General features: G+C 41.1%; 1 protein-coding gene across 6 annotated transcripts in view; it reads left to right on the top strand.

Annotated features, from left to right (window-relative positions):
- The window catches only part of DAB2 (DAB adaptor protein 2), a 52,680-nt gene extending 29,763 nt beyond the window's left edge, over positions 1 to 22,917 (top strand). The window contains exons 2-16 of one of the 6 annotated variants that reach the window (XM_029216605.1): positions 264 to 456; positions 1,436 to 1,575; positions 2,277 to 2,375; positions 4,067 to 4,198; positions 4,687 to 4,767; positions 5,201 to 5,227; positions 5,476 to 5,529; positions 5,914 to 5,976; positions 10,720 to 11,373; positions 12,351 to 12,510; positions 17,170 to 17,802; positions 18,889 to 18,998; positions 19,585 to 19,655; positions 21,210 to 21,245; positions 22,557 to 22,732. In XM_029216605.1, the coding sequence (XP_029072438.1) occupies positions 366 to 456; positions 1,436 to 1,575; positions 2,277 to 2,375; positions 4,067 to 4,198; positions 4,687 to 4,767; positions 5,201 to 5,227; positions 5,476 to 5,529; positions 5,914 to 5,976; positions 10,720 to 11,373; positions 12,351 to 12,510; positions 17,170 to 17,802; positions 18,889 to 18,998; positions 19,585 to 19,650 (2,310 nt within the window). In that variant the 5' untranslated portion in view covers positions 264 to 365 and the 3' untranslated portion in view covers positions 19,651 to 19,655; positions 21,210 to 21,245; positions 22,557 to 22,732. Of the gene's footprint in view, positions 1 to 263; positions 457 to 1,435; positions 1,576 to 2,276; positions 2,376 to 4,066; positions 4,199 to 4,686; positions 4,768 to 5,200; positions 5,228 to 5,475; positions 5,530 to 5,913; positions 5,977 to 10,719; positions 11,374 to 12,350; positions 12,511 to 17,169; positions 17,803 to 18,888; positions 18,999 to 19,584; positions 19,656 to 21,209; positions 21,979 to 22,082 lie in introns of those variants that run through there. The other 5 variants (XM_029216603.1, XM_029216606.1, XM_029216604.1 and 2 more) reach the window with 5 other exon arrangements.
- The last annotated feature ends 2,735 nt before the right edge of the window (positions 22,918 to 25,652 follow it).

Raw genomic sequence — 25,652 nt, 5'->3', positions numbered from 1 at the left:
TGTACCTATAATCACATTAAATGTTATCAGATATCAAATACTTAAAGGAACATCTGGTAAATACCCTCTTTGTATTTTGGAAACTACAAAGGAAACAGTCCTACCCACACTCCCCTGCTGTCAGAGTTCAGTCTAACAGAGAAGAAAGAACAAAATGAGTCTGAAGAACTACGCTCCCAAATCACGGGTTGTGGGCCTATTAGGACGTAAAGTCTGGGTTTGCTATGTTATGATCTCATTATGCCTCTAAACTCTGCCCACAGGTGTGTGCAGCAGGTTATGTTTGTTTGAGACGTCTCCATCGGGGATCGCTGGGTGTCACTAAGTGTCTGCTGGTGCTGGAGTTGGCTGTCTGCCTCCTTGCCATGTCTAACGAAGCAGAAACGAGTGCAACTAATGGTCAGCCTGACCAACAGGCCGCACCAAAGGCACCATCAAAGAAGGAAAAGAAGAAAGGTATGGAGAAGTCCTCTTGAGGCCAATGAGGGGAGCTAGTGGTGGTTACCAGTGACGAAGTGTGACGTTCAAGGCAAAGTAAGAGCTGGCCCTTGCCTTAATTCAATCTCAGCCAAGTGTCAAATTTTCCTAAACAGGAAAGTAAAACTTTGGCAGAGGAGATTGGTCCGATCCATATACAATAAGACGTATCTCTGAACTCTGTGGTTGCACCAATTTGGGTCCTGCTGGGAAGCTTTCATACATCTTGTTCAGTTGGGAAATGGCAACTATCAAGTATTACATGGTTATCTTTCAGTAACCTATATACCACTTTGCTTTACTGAAGTAGCCGTTTTAGAAAAATCAAGATCTTTATTTTATGAGACCCTCTTCTTTTGACCTGAAGTACCACTAGAAAGTGTCAGCATCCTTAATCATTCATAGTTTGAGAATATGCCGTGATTTCCTTGCCTTTCATGTCCACGCTTTAGAAATGAGAATGAGAAGAGAAGCAGAAGAAGTTATAAAGATGGATAATTATCTTAGTTATTTCCAAGGGAATTTACCCACAATTCTCTTTCACTTTATTGACAGTTCAAAGATGCTAGTAAATTGTGCAGTGGCTTATTTTCCTTTCATTAAAAAAAAAGCATTTTCCTCCTTATATTCATTTTAAAAAATATTTTTAAAACTATGCTGAAGAATATCCCCCAATCCCATCTCACATATTTCCGTAAGTTTCCCATAACTCAGCCCATTCTGCATCTTTAAGAGTTTATTTTCTCTCCGCCCCAATGCCATACACAGTTTTACACAGTGTTTTTTTTTACTCAAAGGAAGTAAGGATAAGGGTAGAATATTGCATACTTGATCAATTGTAGAATAATCAAGATATTTACTACACAGATTTTTAGATCCTGGAGCATATTTGGTCATACCTGGGGCTGATATTTCAATACATTTATAAACTTTATCCTCTATTTCGTTCTTTTCTCAGGCACTGAAAAGACAGATGAATATCTTTTGGCCAGATTCAAAGGGGATGGTGTGAAATACAAGGCCAAGCTAATCGGCATTGATGATGTGCCCGATGCAAGAGGGGATAAAATGAGCCAAGATTCTATGATGAAACTAAAGGTAAAGGGGGAAAGCATACTTTGTCTCTATCTTAAGCAAATATGCAGCAGAGGAAATATTAGAAGTTTGTATTTACCTATATCTCAATTATTTGAAAGAAAAACCTTTCTAATCACGTAATTGATCCAGCGGTGCTGCATTTTATGAGAAGCCATGAGTTTGTTTGCATATTCTGAGTGCTGTCTAGAGACCTGATTTAATCAAGTGTAGCAGGACCCTAGATGCCTTTTCCTTTGAGCAGACCAAATTTCTGAGCCTGGAAGTATTCAGGTAAAATTCAGGAGTCGGCTTCGAAACTGGTGTTCTTTAGTGTTAGCCCTTTGGTTTTTTTAAATTTTTAAATTCTAATACTGCCATGCTGTGAAACTAATTAAGGAAGTAATACTCATTAAATAAGACAAGGCCTAGAAGGAACATCTTTGAATGTGTTTGGAGATCTTCTGGTCCAGTCTTCTTGTCTTTGCCAATGACTATTCGGAGGCCAAGGGAATGAGGACTTGTCCAAGTTCACAGAGCTGACTAGTAATTGCCTGGCTCAACGTCTTCTATTTCATCCTGCTGTCTCTTATGAAAGATGCCTAATCCTTTCATAGATGGTAAACCAAGCTGAAGACAAAGCTGATTGCCTTTAAAAATGTTAGAATCAGAAGCATCATAGGGTTCTTTTAACTAGATGTTCCTCGTTTTCCCAATTTCATCAGGGAATGGCGGCCGCTGCTCGGTCTCAGGGACAACACAAACAAAGGATCTGGGTCAACATTTCTCTTTCTGGAATAAAGATCATTGATGAGAAAACTGGGGTAAGAATTCACTGACACCTTTCTGACCACCTGAGTCTGACAAATCATTTGTGACATAAATTTCAGCTCCCCTTTTCCCTTTTCAAAATTCTGTAGGGGAAAAAGAAAAGATTACATATTACTGCACTTCTCCAGAAGTAACAGGCAAAAAAACAGATAGGGTAGGAGGTGAGGGGTCAAGATACTTTATTTTGAAACTTATTTCCTATAATAGATGCGAACCTCAAGTCTATAAGTCTAACCTAAACACCGGTATGCCATAGATATCAGTTAGGTATTTTTTGGACCAAGATGTACAGCACGAGATCAATCCTAACCACTGGCTTGTGATGCTATCATAGATCTATGTATGGGTCTCATTTTAATATAAGGTCACGGGTGAACTTACTGGCTAACCAAACAGAGAATACTACCTGAAACACGTCTTCCATTTTCTCTCCTTCTCTCTTTTCCCTTCCTCCTTACCCCATAGATGTAAGCTTGCTCATTTTTTGTGGTTACTCTTATTCTATCACATGAACAGTCTTGCTTATTTTTTGTTTGTTTGTTTGTTTGGGCCTTATCAAAAGCTATCATACTTCCAGTCTTCTGGGACTCTTTTCCCTCTACTCAATATAACATCATCAGGTTCACCTGCTTAAAATGTTTTTCATTGCTGCACGATAGTTTTGTACCAGGATACTGTGGGAAGACCTCAAGTTACTACTCAGCCCTTCCTAGAGATTCCCATTATCTAATATGCAAAATCCATTGGTCAAACTTAGGGCCCTGGAACCCGGGTACACGCTCACCCACCCTGCTGTCCTCATGCACTGCTGTCTCCACTGTCCCTTATCTTTTGACTCTTGTTTTCACAAGCCTGCCAGAGAATGGTGGCACTTTTCCCACACAAGCGTTCTCTCACTCCCAAACCTCCTAAGATGCCCAGTCTAAACTTTTCAGTGGTCTTAGGTGCTTGGAAACAAAAGCCAAGACACATTCTGAGCATCTACAAATATGCCTGAAGAGTTGAGCCCTACCATCTACTTGAAAGGGTCAAGAGAGATGGGGGAGGGGAATAGCAGGAAAAGCACTGCTAAACCAATAAGCCCTGCCACATGAAACTCCTGTATAATGACGTGGACATCTGTGTGATGTTGACAAATACTTGATGACAGAATCTGGTGACTTCCAGAATGTATTGGGGGTAACTGTCCCAATAATACTTAGGAGGGTTCTCTGGCCAGTCTGAGGCAGTCAAAGGATGCTTGTGAACACTCCTCTAGCTTAATTATGCTATTCACTTGAGTTTGTTGAGTTGAGAAAGTAGACCTCCCTGGAATGCTTTAGAGGTGATATGTTCCATCTTCGCTTTAGAAATTCTTGGCCTTCTAATCCTCAGTCCTTCCTTGCGATGTGGCATCACGTCTTTGGGATAGAGAGAATCAAGTATAGATAGTTTAAGAAGGATCATTCTTTCTATTTCTGTTTTCTACTCTTTGTTGTTAGGTTTTTTGTTTTGTTTTCCCCTTTTGAGCCCTTCCTAGCAACGATAAATGTAGCAGTAGCCTTCAACCAGGAGTGAAAAAATCTTCAAATGTTTTAGCCTTCTCATATATGCCTTGGTATCTGATGCTTAGTTGTGCTCCAGAGAGAATCTACAAATAGATTCTAGTTTTCTCAATACACCATTTTTGATATCCCTTTTTTAGGTAATAGAGCATGAACACCCAGTAAATAAGATTTCTTTCATTGCCCGTGATGTGACAGACAACCGAGCATTTGGTTATGTGTGTGGAGGGGAAGGCCAACACCAGTTTTTTGCCATAAAAACAGGGCAACAGGTAAGCTCTAAGCCTTGAGGTGTACCTGGAGGGGGACTTGAACATGAGAGTGTGTGTCTCTCAACTAGAGAGCTTGCTGGAAACAATTGGATGTAGGAGGACTAAACAGTACCTCAGAGGATGACTATCTTTAATTAGTCTAAGGAATCTTCTTTAAATGTCATTGATACCCATGTAGTGTGTGGCACAAGCATTGTTAGAACGGACCTTCTCATAAGATCATTGCTGATTTTAGAACGATAGTCAATTATTCCCAGAAATCTTGAAAGGACTTGGAAAATTATCATTGTGCTTCTTGTTTTATCTAAGTATTTTATGTATCTGAGGGTTGGGGGGGGGGAGTGGTGGTGATCTTCCACAAACCAGGGGAGGGTAGGAAGGAGCTTTAAGAGAAAGGAAGGAAACATTACTAATCAGAACTGATGGGGGACAAAGGGAAGAAAATAGTAAGATTAAAATTCTGATAAAGATGCTTTCTCTTGCTTCAGGCTGAGCCACTAGTTGTTGATCTTAAAGACCTTTTCCAAGTTATCTATAATGTAAAGAAAAAGGAAGAAGAAAAGAAAAAGGCAAGTACTATCTAATACAGGCTCTATTAGACTTAATACAACATTCAAGACCATGTCTGAACATTATGTGAACACATGGCCTGCCTGGAGTGTTGGCGTCTATGTGGCTCTTCAAAGTATAGAAAGTGATATATCTTTTGTTCTTCCCAATAGGGCAATGTTTGGATGTTATAGTTAGGCCCTTCTGATTTCTAGTGCCTGACTCTTGTATTTTCTCCCTATAAACTTCACATTGATTCCAGGACTACCAAGTCCAATAATGCTACTCAAATCCAGTATTGATATGAAAAGGGGAGGAGAATGTAGGGCAGAAATAATATGCAAGACTCTCTCTTGCTTTCTCTTTGTGAACCCATAGGTATATTTATTCCTTTATTTAATTCTCTTTAACTATAATTTACTAAGATCACTGAATTTGTGTCTTTCTTTTTAGATGGAAGAAGCCAGCAAAGCAGTAGAGGTAAAACTGCATCTTTACTTCTCGTGAATTGCACGTGTGATGTGTATAAGCCCTTGTTTGCCACCTGCCCAAGCAGGCTTCCCTCCTAGTTTTATTACTATGTGTTCAGGACCCTTCTGGTCATAGAAGATGTACAGTTGAATGAGCAGTGCCAAAATCTAAACTTCTTAGCAAGCCAATACACTAGGAAATTAAACTGTGTAGGGAAAACTCACCAACTAAACCTTTAATATTTGCCATCTTTTCAGAATGGGAGTGAGGCCCTAATGAATCTTGATGACCAAGCTTGCAAACTGAAATTGGTACGTATGTGATTTTTTATGATTCTTACTTACCTGAACACGGGATTTGCTTCCTAAAGATGTTGTTAACAAAATCCAGTTGCGACAACTCTTTCCCTAACTGTTAGTATAACATTTATGTCAATATACAAAGTGATCTTTTTAGTAAACACTTCTGAATCTAATCCAAATACTTTTTTAAAAGTGTACATCAGATGGATTTGTTTGGGGACTTGTCTACACTTCCTGACCTAAATAACCTAATATCAAATCTGTATTAGTTAAGTGAAAATCCAGCTGTGACAACTATTTTCCTAGACTTTAGTTTAGGCAACAATTACAACAATATACAAAATCATCTTTTTTAATAGACACATCTGAATCTAATCAAAATACTTTTTTAAGGGTGTTGACCAGATGGATTTGTTTGGGGACATGTCTACACCTCCTGACCTAAGTAGTCCAACAGTAAGTGTCTGTTTTTAAATTTGCAATGTAATGGAAATGACATCTATAACTCAAACTGGCAATTAACCAGAAATCTTGAGCATCTCATTGAAACTTGGAAGGTGACTGCTGATCTTTCTGCATAAAGTGTAAATGGCTACTAGAACAAATTTGCATCTTAAGTCACCACGGGAGCCTATCAGCACTACTTCAGATACATTAATATTGCTTAGAAGTTAAATCTGAGCAATAGGTCAGGCAACGTAGTCCGTCTTGGTATTACTTAGGACCAGAAGGAGGAGCTGAATATTAGTCCTTGGTGTAAGCCTCCTTGAAGGAAACATGTTTGTTAGATGACTAATTGTATAGACTCCTGGCCTCTTCATTTTTTTTTTTTTTTCTATTCTTTCTGTTGTGATTTAGCAGCATAAGCTTGGTGTAAAATAAGACTTAAAACAAGAGGCTCAGTTATATTTAACCAAAGCTTGTCTTTGTTAAAAAAGTTGCTCATTCTTTACAGGATATTATAGTGTATCAAGTCTTATTATTGATTGATCTGTAACAACTCTGTGAGAATGGAGCAGTATTTTTCTTTACAAATAAGGAAATGGTGATTCAGAAAAACTCTCATTTACCCAAGCAGAGGTCCAGTTTCAAGGCTTAAGCCTAAGTCTCAGACCTTCCAAAACAGTCCTCAAGTGAAATTACTTGTAATTTTGAATGACTTCTTACAACTTATTTTATTTATTTAACAGTTTCTTGAGTACCTGCTGTTTGCAGGGCACAATATCAATGACATCATGGAGTTTACTGTCTAGCAGGGAGACCAACATTAAAACTAATCACAAAGCCTAACAGTTGATGTTACTTACAAGGTATTTATCCAGTTTAGAGGTTCAGGTAATGCCTCTGAGTAAGTGAGTTTCTGGACTTGAACATAAAAATGAGAAGGCAATAACTAGATAAAAAGGGTATCAGTCTAGAACGTTGGGGAGAATGTTTATCTAGGGGTCTCTTATATCAGGAAATTATCAAGCAAGCCTCTGTGACCAAGAGGGTCATAGGAATTAAAGCAGCAGCAGACTGAGGACTAAAAGTCTCACTTGCTGGAGTACTGCAGAGAATGGCATGCCTATGCAGTTTCACACAAATGCCCAGGCCCCGTGAGACGGGTAGGAGCAGGGACTGCAGACCCTCTTCTCTACCCCTCCTTTTATGAGAATCACAATGCATGATATAGCGTTTAGAGATCCTAAAAAGCCCGCATTAGAGAAGCCCATTTAATGTTCTTTCAAGTAGTGAGTCCTAACTCATTTGTCTGTAAAACTTTTTGTAAAACCTTATGTTTGTCTGTAAAACATAAAATGTTTTTCGTAACATTTGTTACCATTGTAAGGATAAACTTTTTGACATACCAGATTAGATAATCCTGACAGGTCCATCGTAGATCTGAGGTTTTTTGATTCCTAGGCAACTTTGCCCCTCCTCCGTGAGTAGCTCCCTTCCCAAAGTAAATTGACATCTGAATGACCTTCATTCCGAGTATTACTGACATTGAAACGAGTAGTATATTAAAAGAGATCAAAACACTCAAGCTATGATGTAGAATTCCAGTGGGATAGGCAAGGAGGCACTGACTGTTTAATCTGCTTCTGTAGACTTCTAGAAAGTTCTAAAAAAGGAAATGAAAAACAACACGAGTAATCTTGAGTCTCATTCTTATGAGACCTTACGCATTCTAAGAATTTTTGGCTTGTTGAAATAAAATGCAAGTTTTAGCTAAACTAACAATAAATTAAAATGATAAATACCATCAAAGTGATGGTATCTGATAAGTAAAAGAATGCTAATGGCGCTAATTATGTGCTAGTTAGACTTTGCCAGTGTGTTCTTACATACTGACTCCATATTCATAGGTCACGAAATAGATTTATCTCTACTTGATAAAACCAGCATGTTTAAAAATTTTGAAATCTCACATCAGTTGCTCTGGAAGAGATGAAGAAAGGCAGAAATCTAAATTAGCTAGACCTTATTAGTGGTTCCCTAACCCAGCTACCCTTCCCCCAACATTTATACAAAATAGTTTTCTGCATTTCAAGTAAAGCTCATGTTGCAAACTAAGTAGCATACCTTAGAATGTAATTTTTTTCGCCAAACCACTTGAACAATATTCTTCCACACTGTATCTCAAAAGAAAAAGGAAAGAAAAAAAGACCAAAAAGACATGATCTCTAACTTTAAAAACTTGACCATTTGAAAGCATGGTTATTATGAAAAGAACATAAAGTGTGGTTTCCCCATTAAATCTGGTATGGGGATGGGTATCAGGGCACAAAGCACAGTGTCATATATACGTAAGATGCCATGGGTGGGCACAGGTGAAGTTGAAATAGAAGGATCAATGGGAAAAAGCTTTGTAAAGAACCTGAACTTGAGTTGGGTCTTTGAAGTATGTAGGAAAATAGAGTAGTAGTTAGGCTAAAAGTAAAGGTCTCCTGGTGGGTCATTTTGAAAGTCTGGCTAATGGAGATTATTTTAATACTGGGGAGTAGCAGGAAGTCACTGAAGGCTTTGAGTAGGGAGGTCCAGGATTTGGTAGGCTGGAATGGTTAGGCAAGATGAGCTACCTGCAGAAGAGCTAGGCTAGAACTTAGTATTTTAAACCTTGTCTGGGCAGACACACCTTCTTGGTTGCCTGCTTGACCCTCTTACTGGAGCCCCTTAACAGCAGGGACTATATTTCATGCTCAGTTCTTGTCTCTCTGGTGCTTACATGACGGCCAAGTGGATGCAGTGTTTACAGTACAGCAGAGAATTAAAGAAATGCTGACCAAGGGGGTGGACGAGAAGTCTTACATCTTTCAGTTGTAGTCTATGAATCAGACCCTTAATCTTGGATTAACAACGACCTCAACCTGAGGAGAGCCTTATACATTTTACTTATAGGGTGACTATTCAGAAGTCTAACATTGTGGCTCCTGTTTGGTGTCCTAAGGACTTCTTCTGAAGTAAATGAAGGAGAACTCTACCAGCTGTGAACACCCAACTGTTCTAACCCAGAGGTGGCTCATAATAAATGAACAAATATTACAATCACAAGCTTTCGTAATACATTTTGTCCTACCTTTTGATTGTTAAAGATCCCTGCATTAAGAAGCCTTCCAATCAATTTCTTTGATTTTTTTTAAAGTTTTTTTTTGTTTTGTTTTGTTTTTTAATTACAAGCTCTCTCTTCTGACAAGTTCTTCTGGTTATAAAGAGAAAAGCTGGCTTTTAAAAATTGTGCCTTTATACCTAACAGTGAAGCAAGCCAAAATATAGAATACCAATTAGGTCTGACTTAGGACCTAAACTTTTAAAAATTTTGTTCTTTTCTCTTAAAGCTGAGGAGACCTATTCAGTCTCCCTTTTTATTTGCTAGTTTGAGAATTTTATATTCCCTTGAGATCGCCTTGATCATTGTCCCAATGACCAAAATATTTAATAATCTGCCCAGGAGAATGCTAGAAAACTAACTTCCGTTTCAGCCTGACAGTTTTTATTGTTTATATTCTTCTGTGGCTAGCATAGTTAAGTATTTAATTGATCAAAGTCAATCAGAAAGAAGGTCTGTCAGTATGATAGCTATATCCCAGGGTGAATCCTAATTAGTTGTGTCATTGCCCTGAATAAAGACATGTCAGATTTATCAAATTTGCTGCTTTTATGCTGAGAAGAATGTCATATCTGACAATTGAGAATCCAAATAATTAACATAACTGAAAAATGATAGGGAAGGAATAGAATTTGTAGAGTTATTCATTTAGTATGTCTTTCAGATTAACTCTTAAGCCCATATCTCCACCTTATACATAAATTAAAGATTAGATTATACATAAATTAAAGGTGACTTAAACATTAGTTGAATTTATCCACTAAGTAGAGGAGACTCCTGTCATGACACAGGCAACACTAAACTATATTACGAAAAAAGGTGCAACTATGAGAGGTTAATGTGATATATTATGTTAGATTATATCAGTATTTTGAGTATCATGTTTTTAGAAGGACATAGACAAAAGAGTATGTCCAGAGGAGAGACTAGGATGATGAGAATGAGAGATCCAACTTGGCTGCACCTTCAAAAAGATCCTTAAGTATTTAAAGAGGCATACCTGGCAGGCTGTGATGTGAGGGGAAAATCTTCTTTGCCCCCCTAGAGGAAAGACCAATTGTAGGGAAATATATTTGACCTTAAACTTTATTATAACTAGAATGATAAGATATGACTATATTAGGCAATGAATTCACTCATTTAGAGAGGTGATATTAGGTGACTCTGGGGGTACAATAGGAATGTACATCATGTAGGAAGAGGGGCTAGGCCATTTCCTTCAAGCTCAATATACTTAGATGGTCACTTAGAGGGACTCGAAATCAATTCCCTTTAAGACTGTCAAAGGCATGAATTGAAACAATGATGATTATGAACTCAGCCAGTCTGAAAGTGTGAGGGGAGACATGTGAAGTAAACAACAGTAAGATTTCACTGAATGAAGGGCCAATGAAGTTGAGACTTAAAAGGGCCTGGGAGGGGCAGGGAGGACCTATTCTACAACTAGTAAATGCACTCAGGGACGCGATGGGAGGAGGTAATGGTCAACCAGTAAGACTGAAACCGAATGGAAATTTTGATAATCCTAGTCATATTATGTAGCTTTCTCATTTGAAGTCACAACATGGACTAACATTTTCTTTTTTTTTTCTTTCCAAATGTGATAGGAAAGCAAAGATATCCTGTTAGTGGATCTAAACTCTGAAATCGACACCAATCAGAATTCTTTACGAGAAAATCTATTCTTAACAAATGGCATCACCTCCTGCTCTCTTCCTCGACCAAAGCCTCAGGCATCTTTCTTGCCTGAAAATGCCTTTTCTGCCAATCTCAACTTCTTTCCCACCCCTAATCCTGATCCTTTCCGTGACGATCCTTTTGTACAGCCAGACCAATCGGCACCCTCTTCGTCTGATTCTCTCAAATCTCCAGATCAGAAGAAAGAGAATTTGACTAGCTCGTCTACCCCTCTGAGTAACGGGCCCCTGAACGGGGATGTTGATTACTTTGGTCAGCAATTTGACCAAATCTCTAACCGGACTGGCAAACAGGAAGCTCAGGCAGGCCTGTGGCCCTTATCAAGTACGCAAACACAGCCAGCAGTGAGAACTCACAATGGGGTATCTGAAAGAGAACAGAACGGCTTCCATATCAAATCCTCCCCGAACCCTTTTGTGGGAAGCCCTCCCAAAGGACTGCCCGTACCGAATGGCGTAAAGCAGGACTTGGAAAGCTCTGTCCAGTCCTTACCACATGACTCCATAGCCATTATCCCACCTCCACAAAGTACCAAACCGGGAAGAGGCAGAAGGACTGCTAAGGTGAATTGTCTCCACATATCCATTGGCAGAATGCATGTTCGGTACCGAAGGGTGGTGTGATGCAAGCTCTCTTTCCTGCTGCTATTGTAGTTTCCTGTGTGGCTGTAACATAGGAGGTGGGATAAGGCACATCGTTCTCCAGGAATACTTTCCTCTAACTGTCACCCTTTTTAAGCTTCTCACTCGGCAGTGTTTGTCACACCCTGCTTTCCGTTTGCATGTCGTCACATATTATTAACTAAACACAAGTTTTTCCGTTTTTAATGCTGCTATGCTTCTGTACCTCCGGTAAGTTTGATCATCATGTTCTGGGAGGGGAGGGGAAGGGTTCCTGTGATTCCCTTTGGACCTTCCCCGTACTAACACACGCCTCCACACACCCCGGCATATGGCATTCATGTCCAAGGTGGTGGTCTAAAATTCCCGAGTTTGTCTCCTCTGATTAATGACTGAACAATCCATTGTCTTAAAAGAAACTTATATATTTACTATTACCACTTCCTTCAGAAGCAATTTAAAATGGGGTTTATATAAGTTTCATTTTAAAAATCGCATTAAATATGCTGGCCTAATGATTAAACTACTGTGTCATCTTTATGCAGAATGGTTTAAATCCAGAAGAAGGATCAGAATATTTAGGCTACTTACTTACAGTTGCCCTTTCTCTCCCAGCTTCAAGCTTTTAGCTTTTAAGGAGACCAGACAGAATCAAATGTGTAAATGAGCAAAATAGATTTCACTTTGTAGGTCCTCCATTGCATCAGTCACCAAGACCCAATATTCTGTCCATTGCCAGGATCCGTGTCCTTTTTTTTTTTTTTTTTTTGTCTTTTGGAGTTTGTTATAATAATTTATCAATAATGGGGAAAAGTCTCTCTTTTTGTGTTCGCAAATTCGAGGTACAGAGTAGGAAACAGAATAGAGCTGGATTTCACTGTTCCTGAGTAACTGCTCTGTGTCCCTCTCTGCCCTGTCAGTCTCCAGCAAAAGACTTACTTGCATCAGACATCTTTGCTCCTCTCGTCTCAGAACCTCCAGGCCAGACATCTCCAGGACAACCTGCAACCCTACAGACCAAGCCCCTGGACCTCTTCAAAACAAGTGCTGCTGCCCCAGTAGGGCCCCTTGGGGGTCTAGGTAGGTGTTTAGAGATGGAGTTAGGTTTGGCTCTGTTACTTTCACTCCTAAGATGGTAATTCATAGGAGGGAGAACTTCATATCCATAGGGGTTCCTGGGGCATAAGATTTGAGCATCCTAGGGAGCCTTTCTCCCACTTTTACTTCTGTACAACCCACCCCTATTAGGTACTCTTGACCTGTAACTGGAATTTGACTCCTTGAATTGGCATGTGAGAAGAAATCCATTTTTAGTATTGCACTTACCTGAACCAACCGGTCATGGCTTACTGAAGACAGTTGGAAGGGATTCTGAAGCCCAGACCAGCTTCATTGGAGAAACAGGGTTGAGATGAGAGAGCCTTGTCTATCATCTCTATTTGAAAAAGTAGCAACATGCATGTCTTCCATGCAATTTGCCATTACTAAATTGAAGCGCTATCCCCTATTTAACCTCTTGGTTAAAGGAAGGGATATACACCCCAAGAGGGCTATAAGTTAAATCTGAAGCAAGTGTGAGTAATTGAATGAAAGTGCCAGGTTCTGAGCCCAGCTCTGTTTCTAGGCATATGGTGGGTGTGAGACAGGCATATATCCTGATCAGTCTCTGAATAGTTAAGCCTTAGCAGCTCCTTGCTGGTATTTTGGCTAGTTGGGTGCCTTAGTAGAGTTAGTAAGTCCACAGTACAGAAGTCTGAAGTTGAAAAGAACACAGAAATAAGGGAAGAGATGGAATTTTATCAGATACCTGAGAGGTGATGCTGCTGTCATTCAAAAATGTGTCACCAGCTCTGCAAGCTACTGGGCCACTCTGTGGCAGGACGTTGGGGAAGGCCACTCGGCTGAGGGCTGGCCCTGCTACGCATTGCCTGAAGCCTCCAGTTCTTTCCTGCCTCCATGGAACAGTCTTCAGAAACCCCGACAATGGTCTTTGCTCTCCTGCTGGGGCTTCTCTTTGTTTTTCTACTTCTTATCACCTCTACAAGCTCCAAATAGACTCTGTCTTGGGAGGGGGCTGAGGGGGGGGCGGCTATGGGTGAAGAGAGACTCTCCCCTATTTTGTAAAATTTGACCAGGGATCTTGGCTTTCTCTGCCTCCTGCTGAGTCAATCATCAGGACTCTTTTTTCCTGCTGTTTTCCGCCAAAGGAAAATATTTTGGTTCTGTCATCTTAAATCTGTTCCATCTTATCTGGAGTGTGGTAGCAACAGGAGGGTTGTTTCCCACCTGCTGAGTGGCTGAAATCCCCGCAGGTGTGAGAAGCCCACTTGTTCCAGGTCTCTGCTTGGCATTTACACCATCAGGAGACTCTCCCCAAGCACTTCATATCTCTTGGGGTCTTCCCCTTTCTGCATCCCTTTCTCCTCCACCCTCAGGTGGAGCTGGTTGGTGCCTGCAGAAGGATAGAGAGCTTGCATGCAGTGCCTGCGACTAGGTCACGTCGCAGAGCTTTGTAGTTTCATATCAATGCCCCGAAGGATTTTTACAGCCAATATTTAACGAGTCAGCCTGAAAATACAGCTGGACCCTATACCTGTCAATTTATTCGGACGAAGTGAAGCTTTTTGGCTAGGTGCCCCTGTGGAGGCCCTGGGGTATACAACTGCAGAATACTGATGATTCTTCCCAGTTTGGACATGGGACTCAAACTGAGCCCTACAGTATAGCCCCTGTCCACTAGCAGGGATCCTCAGCCAATGGAAGGTTGTAGGTCTGGCTTCCGCTGGACCCAGCTGGGGGACCGTTTCCTCTGGAGAACTGGGGGTGGGGAAAGGGCGTTGTAGAAAGCTGAGCCTTTGGCTTTGACTAGCTGCCCTGCGCTTTAATCTAGCATCTAAAGGTTAATAAAACTAACTTTTTATACCCACACTTTCTTTTTCCTTACCTTTCTCCAGCAGGGCCTTAAATATCTTGGAAACGTGATGCATGGGATCTGGTAGACGGGAATGAAGGCTGGCCTAAGTATACACTGGGAAAGCCTTTAATTCCTCTCAAACGTATTTTTCTCTTTTACCACCACTCCCACTAATACCATCTAGGACTAAAGCCACACATTTTCCTAAGGGAAGGCAAGTCATCCAACATGAAAGATGGTAAAATTCTATCCGATTTTTGCACATCCAATTGGTGTAAATTATTAGTGAGTGACTCTAGCTTCAGTTAATAAAATTTAAGTAATTTGTTTTAAAATGCCAGCAATAACTTTGTTCAAACTCAAGCCACTTCTAGAAGCCTGTATTATAGGATCTAAGAGAACTGTTCCCTTGATTGGTTGTGAAAGGAATACAGGCATACCTCATTTTATTGCACTTCGTTTTATTGTACCTTGGAGATATTGAGTTTTTTACAAATTGATGGTTTGTGGCAATCTTGAGTCGAGCAAATCTATCAGCACCATTTCTCCAACAGCATTTGTTCACTTCGTGTCTCTGTATCACATTTTGGTAATTCCTGCAATATTTCAAACTTTTTTACTATTATTATATTGCTATGGTGATCTGTGATTGATGATCTTTGATGTTACTGTTGCAAAAAAGATTATGACTTGCTGAAGGCTCAGGTGATGGTTAGCATTTTTTAACAATAAAGTATTTTTTAAATTAAGATATGTACATTGTTTTTTTAGACATAATGCTACTGCACATTTACTAGACTACAGTATAGTGTAAACATAACTTTTATATGGGCTGGGAAACCAAAAAATTTGTGTGACTCACTTTATTGCCATATTCCTTTTATGGCAGTGGTCTGGAACCAAACCTGCAATATCTCTGAGGTCTGCCTGTATGTATACTCTTGAGTGTACGTGAAGTCTCATTTCGGTATATGTCAAATAAGTATTTGAATTAACATTCTAATAAAAATATAGTTCTGTTCCTTGATGCCAAGGAGACAGAACAGGAGGATAGGGTGCTGGATTTGGAGGTGGTACGCCTGAGTTTTAGTCTCTTTCACAGACTGTGACCCTCTCAATTGTAATCATTAATATTCTTGTGCCCAGTTTCCTCACCCCAAAAATAAGCATGTTGATTTAGTAAGATGACCCACCTCTGAAACCCAGCAGTCTTCGTGAGCACACCTCGTGTTCACGGCCAGATGGCTGTTGTTCCTGATGACGGTTGAGTCAAGTAACACCAAGCTCCAGTCCCAAGAAAATTCAAGATACAACATCTTACCATATCAGCCCCTGAACGTTGTTTTAAAAATATTTCTCACTCTGGAAACAAAAACATTCCTAACCCAAGTTTGAAGGCCTTCTCCTACTTTGGTTAGAAAACTTTCATAACTAAAGAATCCTCTGCTCCAAAGCTCAAAGCAAGTAGGGTTTGAGAGCAGAGTGTCGTTTGTGAATGGGTATGAGGCTGAATTTAGGTTTTCTGTTAGTGGTGACAGTTTAACTGGGTCATTAATACACTTGGGAAGAGGCCGAAGAGAAAATGTGCTACGTATTAGAACAAGATGTAGGGAATGAGCTTCTCAAGAAGAGGAGGGCGCACATTGGCGAGACCTAGATTTTAGTGATTTAATGAATTACAAATCAACAATGGCAAGGGTGCAGGTGATAGAGCCATTTCCCCACAAAGAGCAGATGCCTGGATACAGGCTGTTAGTTACATTGCAAGGGTTGGTTTTTTTTGTTTGTGTTTTTGCTTCACTTTATCTCGTCTCCCTCTCTTCCTCTTCCTCTTTTAAATACTCTGTTCTAACTTCTGGCAAAGTTTAGTGAGTGACACATGGCAGGAAGCACTTTTATTTGAAACAGCTCTCCTAGGAAAACTAGCCTTTTCTTCATTTTTGTATATAAAAGTCTAAAACTATCTTGGCATCAACCAAATTTTATCATCCTTTTATGTAGCTGTGTCCACCTTGGCAGCATTTAAAAGCAAGGAAGCTTTGAAATGGTTTCTTTGGGATGTAAACATGTTAAAGCCTAATGCACATGCCTGATAGCTAGTCTCCATAAGACCTCAGACATGAGCCAGTTGCCAAATGAAAACGTTAAATCAGTTTCTCAAGAGTATCTGATGGATTATATATATATATATTTTTTCGGTACGCGGGCCTGTCACTGTTGTGGCCTCTCCCGTGGCAGAGCACAGGCTCCGGACGCGCAGGCTCAGCGGCCATGGCTCACGGGCCCAGCCGCTCCACGGCATGTGGGATCTTCCCGGACCGGGGCACGAACCCGTGTCCCCTGCATCGGCAGGCGGACTTTCAACCACTGCGCCACCAGGGAAGCCCTGATGGATTATATTAATTTACTTCATAACAAGCATGGTTTCTATATGTAAATGTATTTACTCAATACGTAGGTTCATGCTATTGACAGGCTCTGTTCTAGCTGTTTGAATGACATCAGTGTACGTACGAGAAGGGCTCATTTTCTTTTTTATGACTGGGTACTTATGGACTGTATTATCTATCTAATGAGGAAAGTGAAAAAGGTGTGGAAGAAAGAAAGGGCTTCGAAATGCAGCCAGCATTTAAATGCTTGCTACCGCTACTTCGTCTTTGGAGTGAAATAATCTAATAAAAGCCATGTCAGCCTCAAGGCTTAATAAAGTTTTGGCATGTAGATGCTCTCTAAAAATGCTCTCCGGAGAGTTGACTCTCTGAAACTCAAGGATCCTCTTCAGGCTAGTTTACTGATAAGTCCTTTATCCCATTTCCCTCCTTCAGGTGGTGTGCCAGTTATATCTGCTCAGACAGGACCATGGAACCCAGCACCCTTAGTCTTTAGTCAATCCACTACAATGGTCCCGGGCACTATGATGGCTGGTCAGCCTTCAGGATTCAGTCAGCCAATCGTCTTTACCACAAGCCCAGCTGTTCCAGGTTGGAACCAGCCTTCATCCTTTGCAGCCTCAGCTTCACCTCCAGCCCCTGTAGTCTGGGGCCCATCAGCATCCGTGACACCCAATACTTGGTCATCAACCAGCCCGCTGGGGAATCCTTTTCAGAGCAATGTTTTTCCAGCTCCTACTGTGTCAGCCCAGCCCCCTTCTATGCTCTCCTCTCTCCTGGTCACTCCTCCTCAGCCACCTCCCAGAACTGGCCCTCCGAAGGACGTCTCCAGCGATGCCTTCGTTGCCTTGGACCCACTTGGGGACAAAGAAATGAAGGAAGTGAAAGAAATGTTTAAGGACTTCCAACTGCGGCAGCCACCTACTGTGCCAGCAAGGAAAGGAGAGCAGAATTCCGCTGGGACTTCAAGTGCCTTCTCCAACTACTTCAACAACAAAGTTGGCATTCCTCAGGAGAATGCAGACCATGATGACTTTGACGCTAATCAACTGTTGAGAAAAATCAATGGTAAGCTACCTACTTCTCTGTCAGCTGTACCAACAAGTATTCCACTGTCATATGGGCCCACAGAGTCCCTCAGAAGAACCCTCTCCCGACCCACCAGTAGCTTTACTTTTGCTTTTTTTGCCTAGCAGGGGTGATGGAGACAACTTAACCATTTACCTTACAGAGTTAACTTTACCTTAGTTAGCTGTTTCTAAGGGCTGGCCCAATGCTGCCCTCTTGTGACAATTCTTAAAAGGGCTGCCAGGAGCTATTGAAGTTCAATGGGTCATGGCACCTGGAGGCTGTATGTGTGATAAGGACTCATTTTTTCATGAGTAGGTATGTATGGACTGTACTACCCATCTAATGAGGAAAGTTAAAAAGGTGTGGTAGAACGAAAGCGCTTCAAAATGCAGCCAGTATTTGAATGCTCGCTGTACTGTATTAGTGATTTAATCTCTCGGAGGTTTTACTTCCGTGCTGGCCTCAAGGCTTGGTGAAGGTTTGCCATGTAGGCGGGCCTCTCACTGTTGTGGCCTTTCCCGTTGCGGAGCACAGGCACCGGACGCGCAGGCTCAGCGGCCATGGCTCACGGGCCCAGCCGCTCCGCGGCATGTGGGATCCTCCCGGACCGGGGCACGAACCCGTGTCCCCTGCATCGGCAGGCGGACTCTCAACCACTGCGCCACCAGGGAAGCCCCATGTAGGTACTTTTAAGTGAGGGAATTCTGTATCTCTTCCACTTCAAGCAAATATGCATGGTTCCTCTTCCAAGAAGGGATGAATTTGCCTGTAATAATCACTGGGAGTCCTGGTATTTGGTGGTGATTTTTGTTCCATTGATGTCAGTTTCAAAAGTATGGAACTTAGGGCTTCCCTCGTGGCGCAGTGGTTGAGAGTCCGCCTGCCGATGCAGGGGACACCGGTTCGTGCCCCCGGTCCGGGAAGATCCCGCATGCCGTGGAGCGGCTGGGCCCGTGAGCCATGGCCGCTGAGCCTGTGCGTTCGGAGCAAGTATGGAACTTAATTTCCAAGATAAGCCTGACTGGAGAACTTGTGCATGTATTTGGGGAAAGCTTGTCTACTGACTACTTTTTCACCTTCTAGAACTACCAAAGCCAGCTCCCAGACAAGGTGCCCTGCCAGTCTCCAAATCTGCTGACAATGCATTTGAGAACCCCTTCTCTAAAGATTCTTTCCGTTCATCACCAGCCTCTGTAAGTATCAACTATTAGAAGATGATGCTCCAAAGTACACGCCACATAGAGTTACCACCTCCTGAATTAACCTTGCTTTGTATCTTTGACAGTAAAGGACATTTGAATACGATTGATCATTGAGGACCATCGCAGTGTAAACCTCAACTCAAACTGGGGAAAGATTATTTTTGCAGGAACTACTCTCCTGAACTTGAGAAACAAATAACATACAGAAAAGTCCTTTGTATCTCACTTAACCTAGCTCGGGAAAGCACTTTGAAATAAAATTGAGCCAAAATAGTATCTTTACAATTTTTTCAAAGATTTAAGTTCCTAATTTCCCACCCATAATTACTTAGCTCATAAAAATAATATTTTACATTGGGAGGCAAACATAATTCTGAAACTTGGTTTTGATGTAAATAATACACACACACACACATATCACAGGCAGGCAAACACAAGTCATCATAGACCCACATACAATATCTGATTAGTCTGTGACCTAAGTGATTTTTTTTAAAGGGATCTGAGAAGTCTTAATTATAGTTGTTTTCTTACAATTGTAATTATGGTTATTGACTAGATGGTCTTATCTCCATAGATGGCTTCTCCTCAATCCACATCTTCCGATGTATATAGGGATCCATTTGGAAATCCTTTTGCCTAACTTCTGTAAGTAGAAGATCCTACTAAGCTTAGGTTTGGTGCAAAAGGGTGGCATGGGGGTAAGGGTGAAATTTTAATTTTAGAATCGGAAAGAAGTTAAATCTCTGTCATGGAGAAGTAAAAGATATGGAACACTATACTTAACTAGTTTAGTAATGAATAGGCTGGACATCTATGAATAGAGTTCTCATACATATAAAAAACAGTACTATACTCATATGGATATGGATTTCTGTCATCCTGTGTTTTTGATATTTCACTTCTGTATGGAAGTAAAACTCAATATAACACATAGCCTTCTAGATTTTTGACCTTCATACTGAAGTGATTGCAAAGCTTCCTAGTAATTGCTCAGTTTTCTATAGAACTTTCAAAATCTGGGGACCTTCTGAAGCCACCAAACAGGTCAGCCAAACAGATCATGATCACACTTCTTGCCTCCCAAATCAATACGTATTTCTTTGTGAGGGGCCTCAAATTAGTCTGAACTAGTCTGGCGATGGTAAATCCCAAAGTGGTGACAGCTGCCGGTACCTCCTTCAAAAGTAGTATGAGCTCACATGAGTCTGCTGGTGGGTTTTATCCTCGGTGAGTTATTGTGTGTAACCACCTTAGACTGAGACCCGGGAAGGGGAAAGGGAGAGGGGTGTTTTTCTTTCTCAACAGTGAGTGGAAGCAGCTTTCATCTTAAAAGGTTGAAGTTAGTGGAGGACAGGAGACTTATCTGCATTTTGAAAGGGGTGAACAACAGGAAGAATGAAAAGAACCCAAACCCATTTTTTTTTCAGTCTTGCCCCATTCAAGTGAGACTACCAAACTGTCTTGACCCACGTAGAGCTGAATTCTTTTAAATAGATAAATATATTAAATCTGAGATCAACAATAAGATTTGAGTTTATTTGCAATTTGGATTAGCCCCCCTCACTCCACTTCTGTAATTACAGTATTTCTGAAAGTGCTTTTCCGCAAAATCAGCTTCAGAGAACCGAGTGAGATTACTGAAAAGACAAATTCCCGGGCCCCAGCCCTAAGGAATCCCCCTCGGTGCTGAGGAAAAGCTTCATTTTAACAGGCGTCCAGATGGTTTCTAATGTTAATAAAGCAGTGTAATATATGGAAGATGTTGAAGGGCTAGAAGTCTTGACAGAGACTCATTATTGCTTCCTCTCCAGGGGAGGCACACACGGACAATAGAAAGGAACAAACCGCACTGAAAATCTAGGAGGATTGTTTGCGCTAAATTGAATTGACTATAGAGTTCTCTTTGGAGGCCCTTTCTTCTTTAGGTCATGAAGGAAGGATAATTTTGGTCAACCTGCTAAATATATAGGTTGAGGGGTAGGGGGGACAATTGCCATGGGAGAAAATAGATAACATTATTAATCACTTGTGTTAATCACTTTATTACAGATTCTACATCGACTATTCTATCCAATCCTCTTGAATCGGTCCTAGGCGATACTATGACTGACATTTTTAAATAATGACTTAATATTTAATACATTGATAGTCAATCCAAAATTTCTAACCATGGGTTTTTTCTTCTCCACACTTCTCTAGGAACTTGGCATGCTGACTGTCCAGAGGAACAAAAAGGTTGGCCTTAGTAGTCAAGGACAAAGCTAATAAGCAGACAAGTCCTGACCTCTGCCCTTGTTCTAGCTTTGACATATTATCTGTTGCCCTATTTCTTGCTGCCTCTTCCACTTGTAGAATGCCTTCCACTTTCTGTTTAGCTAAACTGAATCTATGGATTTAAATAAATTAAGAACCTAAACTCTCTAGCTTAAATGTAAATGAAGTAGTTTCCCTCCTTGAACCCTTGTTTATTGTGTCCCTAGAACCTTCTAGAGCACTGTGCTGTGTACCCTCTGGCTGGGCGATGCAGCCACCACAACCCCTCAGATCATACTGTTTTGAATAAATTTTAAAATCCTTACGGTTCAGAGTGTCTCGGGGTTCTGTTTCAGAGCATAAAACCTAAAGATTGTGGTAGAAAAAGGCACCTTCTTAAACCTTGCTTCAGACCATCACTTACAGAGTATTTTTAAAGTAAAATAAAGTAAAAGTTCAGTTTCTCTCTGGGGACTTTGAACACACCTAAGAACGTTTTTAAAGATATAACTTCTCTGTCTGAACATTATTCTTCTCTCAAGGGCAAGATTGTCCTTTCTCCAATCTCTTGCTAGCTATTGCAAATGAGGGAAAATCATTTTTCATCTCTCCTCTTCTTTTCCCTCTGATTCTCTTTTCAGTCATTTTTACTCCTGGGTTTATATAACATTACCTCTCTTTCACAAACAACAGAGTTTTATGGGGCAAAAAAAAATCTAATGATTCACAGATCTGAAGCCTCTCTGCCTTCTCAGTAATCTCTAATCCCAGTAACTAGAATTGCAAATGGGCACAACCTTTATCCTTTCTATGGAATAGGAGGCCATCCTCCTGAGCTGAAGTTCCGGAAGAGCAGTTCATGTTGAAGAAAAATTGAACTCAACTCAGCAAAGAAGGACCGTGTTCTGAAGAGAAACACATCACAAAGTTCAATGTGATAGTGCCAAACATATTAGGTGCTTATTTGGGGTAATGCCAGGCCTTTATCAAGTAACTGGAAAGCTTTCTTGATGCCACACAGTCTCACGGTTAGTAGGATGATAAATGGGAGAAGAAATCTGCGGTGTTATCATTAAAAATCTAATGCCTGCGATATTTTTCTCCTCATAACCTTGGAAACCTTTCCAGTTCATTTTCAGTCCTATTGTCAGCACGGTTCAAAGGGTTTGTTCTTGCCATATGAGTTTTGTTTTGTTTTGTTTTGTGTATGTTGGGTTTTTTAATGTTGTCTCTTGACCCCTAGTGCTCAGGTTCTTGTGGGTGTTAATCAACCACATACAATGTTATCTTTAGGTGGAAGAAGAGGATGACTGCTCAGGATCTAAACAAGATGGTGGCCTCCTGAACCTCTACTGCTTAGCTCCAAGTAGTCCGAGCTAAAGTCCTGTGGTTTTACGTTGAATGATAATAGCTGATCACGTATGGCATCATTTTCCATCTGACTTCCCACTCAGTCATTGTCAACACAGACTTGAAATAGTATTTTATATGTCCAAGTACCTAAATGTGCTAACTGGAGGCAACTATTTCTAGGGAATTGAATTTTTGAAAGTGATGAACAGCCACACAATTGTTTTGTACATACTTATTTTCTTGTGCACTTTTCTGTATGCAAAGAAAGCTATAAATTTACTCATTTCAATAAACTGGAATGGCGGAATCTCATGTGTTATCGTCAGCTCATTGGACCCCTGCTTTCGGTTGATGTAGTAGAGTCAAGGTATAGTGTACACCAGGGTAAGGTCAGCAAATGTTAGTTGTAATAGATTCTGGATTGTCACAAGAATGAAAAAGTGGAGATCCATGAAATAGGACCACAGGTAAATTACTGTCTCATGCCTTTCAAGCTTCTATTTTCTCTCTCAGACCTATACATAGTCCTTCCCTGGGAGTTTAATGGGAGCCTAGCGGATAAGACCTGTACCAGAACAACCTCAGTTATGTCTAGTATAAAAATCATTCTTTAGTGAACTGTTGGTTCATGCCTTTTACCCTTTGCCTCTCCTTGTTCTTTAGTTAGCCATGTCTGATTTCATCAAAACACAACTGTGTGGACTGGTCCAGACTTGTATTAGCTACTCAGAAGAGGCTTCTGAGCCTCTGAGTTAGTTGGTCAGGCCGATGCTCAAATGTCTTTAGCACTAGGACACTCTTAAACACTCTCCCCTATTAAAAAAGTTCAAGGCTCTCATTCATTTCAAGAAGACCTACAGCTACAGGGAAGATGACCCCAAGGCAGACCCTGCTTGACTGTAGAAGTCTTGGTGTTAAACTTGACTCCTCTAGGGAGTAAGATGAACTTGACAGAGTAGGTGTCATTGATTGGCATTTACTGTTAGGGGATGTTTGGTAGTACTGCCTTACCTTTCCCTTTAACTGAAACATTTGGTCTCTTTCTGACCAGGAGTAGAATATAGAGAAACAGACTCCACATGAAAGCAGCTTCCAGTAAACCACAGATGAACTGGAAAAGGCTGCTGATAAGCACAGGTTGCGCGAATTATGGGGCTTATCCAAATGCTCTGCAGTGTGTCTAACCCACTGAACCTGTGTGATATTGCCATGTGCTTTAAGCAAGATCTTGCCAGAGGTTAACCCTTGCTCGTGTGTACAAGGGATGACATTCACTTCAGTGCAGTAGGAACTACTGTTGACCAAGCCGAGGGAGGTGCTTCCTGAGGTGTCCCTGCAAAGTAGAAACAGGCCTCTTTAGAGTCTCTTAGTAGCAGTGGTGTTCACACCTGTAAGCCGGGAATTCAGCTTTTAGGGTAACACTATTATCGCAGAAGAGGGTTTCATTTAAGCATCACATAGATCTAAGCTAAAAGCTGAACTTTAACAGCCAGCCTGGGCCTCCACTTCTCTCACATACAGGCAGTACAAAGGGAGAAGGTATTGATTTTCTCAAAATAATCTTGCATCTGTGAAGTGCTTTAACATTTACACAACATAACTTCATTCTGTTGCTACTGTAATTCTGCAAGGTGGGATCTGTTATTGTTCCAGCTCATCTGAGAATGTCATCCACGCTTTAAAATGGCTACAATCTGCTTCAACTCTTTGAGTGGTTTCCAAGGTATTTGATTGTGGAACTGTGCATCTTAAGTACCTTTACTATAGAAGCTGGTAAAGCTGAAAGCTTGATTTCCCAACCTCCCTTGCACGTAGCTGTGGCCATGTGACCACATTCTAGACGATGAGCCATAGCTGAGGTCTCATTCAGCTATGTAGGGAGACCTTTTCAGGCAGTGATTTCAAACTCCTCCGTCAAAAGGTTAACCATCATGTCTCGAGAGACAAACAGAGTATGATTCTGTGTCTTTCCTGTTCTGACAGCAGGGAGGGGAAAGAACAGAGGATATAGCTAACTCAGGAGTTTGGTTGACCCTGCAATAAGCTGACAAGTGAGGACTCTGACCCATATTCCTGGAATAGCTTCAATACAAAGTCTCTTAGTGAAAGACAGGAGCTCCCCAACAGTCCCTGGTAAATATTTAAGCTATTATAACCGTTGGAGGAGATTGCTAAATAATAAAATGCCTAATTCTTGCTGGGAAATGCTATGTTTTAACGAACCCACTTCTATTAAAAACAACTACATCTCATGTCCTAACATGGACACACATGGACTGTGGCGGCAGCAGCCCTGTTAACGTGTCCTAATTACAGCAATGCTGATGGACAAGACCCACCCAGGTGTCGTCTCACTTAATGAGGGACTGAGCCCCTTGTTCTCCCTTGCTTCTCTGAAAGTATGTGCTTAATTACTGGACCTCTACCATGTGCTGAAATCATACGAGTGACAGTCCCCAGGGAGATGACAGTGGCGGCTGCTCGTGGCAAGGAAATTGGGCTTCTGCAGGAACCAAAGATGGAGTGATCATAAAAGAAAAAGAAGAAGAAGAAAAAAAAACTCCAACTATGAAGGGCTCCAGACTAAGTTTTCCTTATAATGTTAGCTGTGGAGTTTTCTGTCAATTCTTTTACATTTGCTTGACTTCAATCTCTATTATCTTACCTTAATTGTTAGAAAGAGAAATTACTCCTGGTCCAAAAGTTACAGGGTGACCCGACTGGTCTGAGTCTGGGTTTTGGATGTTTCTGGGGTGTGTCTGAGGCTGCCTCCACCAGGTACCTAGTTACACTGATGGATCGTCACAGAACCTTTTGTTTGGGAGCAGCTAAGAGGAGTGCTGGAACACAGGAGCTATAGCAGAGAGGGGTGAGAAAGAGAAGCAAGGGTCAATAGGACATTGCCTCCCTGTCTCCCTCACTGGCCTGTGAAACTGGTAGAGAGCCTTGATGGTGGAAACAATAGGGCTGAAAGAAGGAGGAATTTTCTTCTTCTGATGAAAGAACTTGGGCAAGGCAGGCAGTTCAGGGCCCACG

Source organism: Monodon monoceros, unplaced genomic scaffold (assembly GCF_005190385.1).
Source record: "Monodon monoceros isolate NGI ecotype Baffin Bay Population unplaced genomic scaffold, NGI_Narwhal_1 Super_Scaffold_12, whole genome shotgun sequence".
In the NCBI taxonomy this organism is placed as follows: domain Eukaryota; kingdom Metazoa; phylum Chordata; class Mammalia; order Artiodactyla; family Monodontidae; genus Monodon; species Monodon monoceros.
Note: the sequence above shows the minus strand (reverse complement) of the source record. Positions and strands in the feature narration are given on the sequence as shown.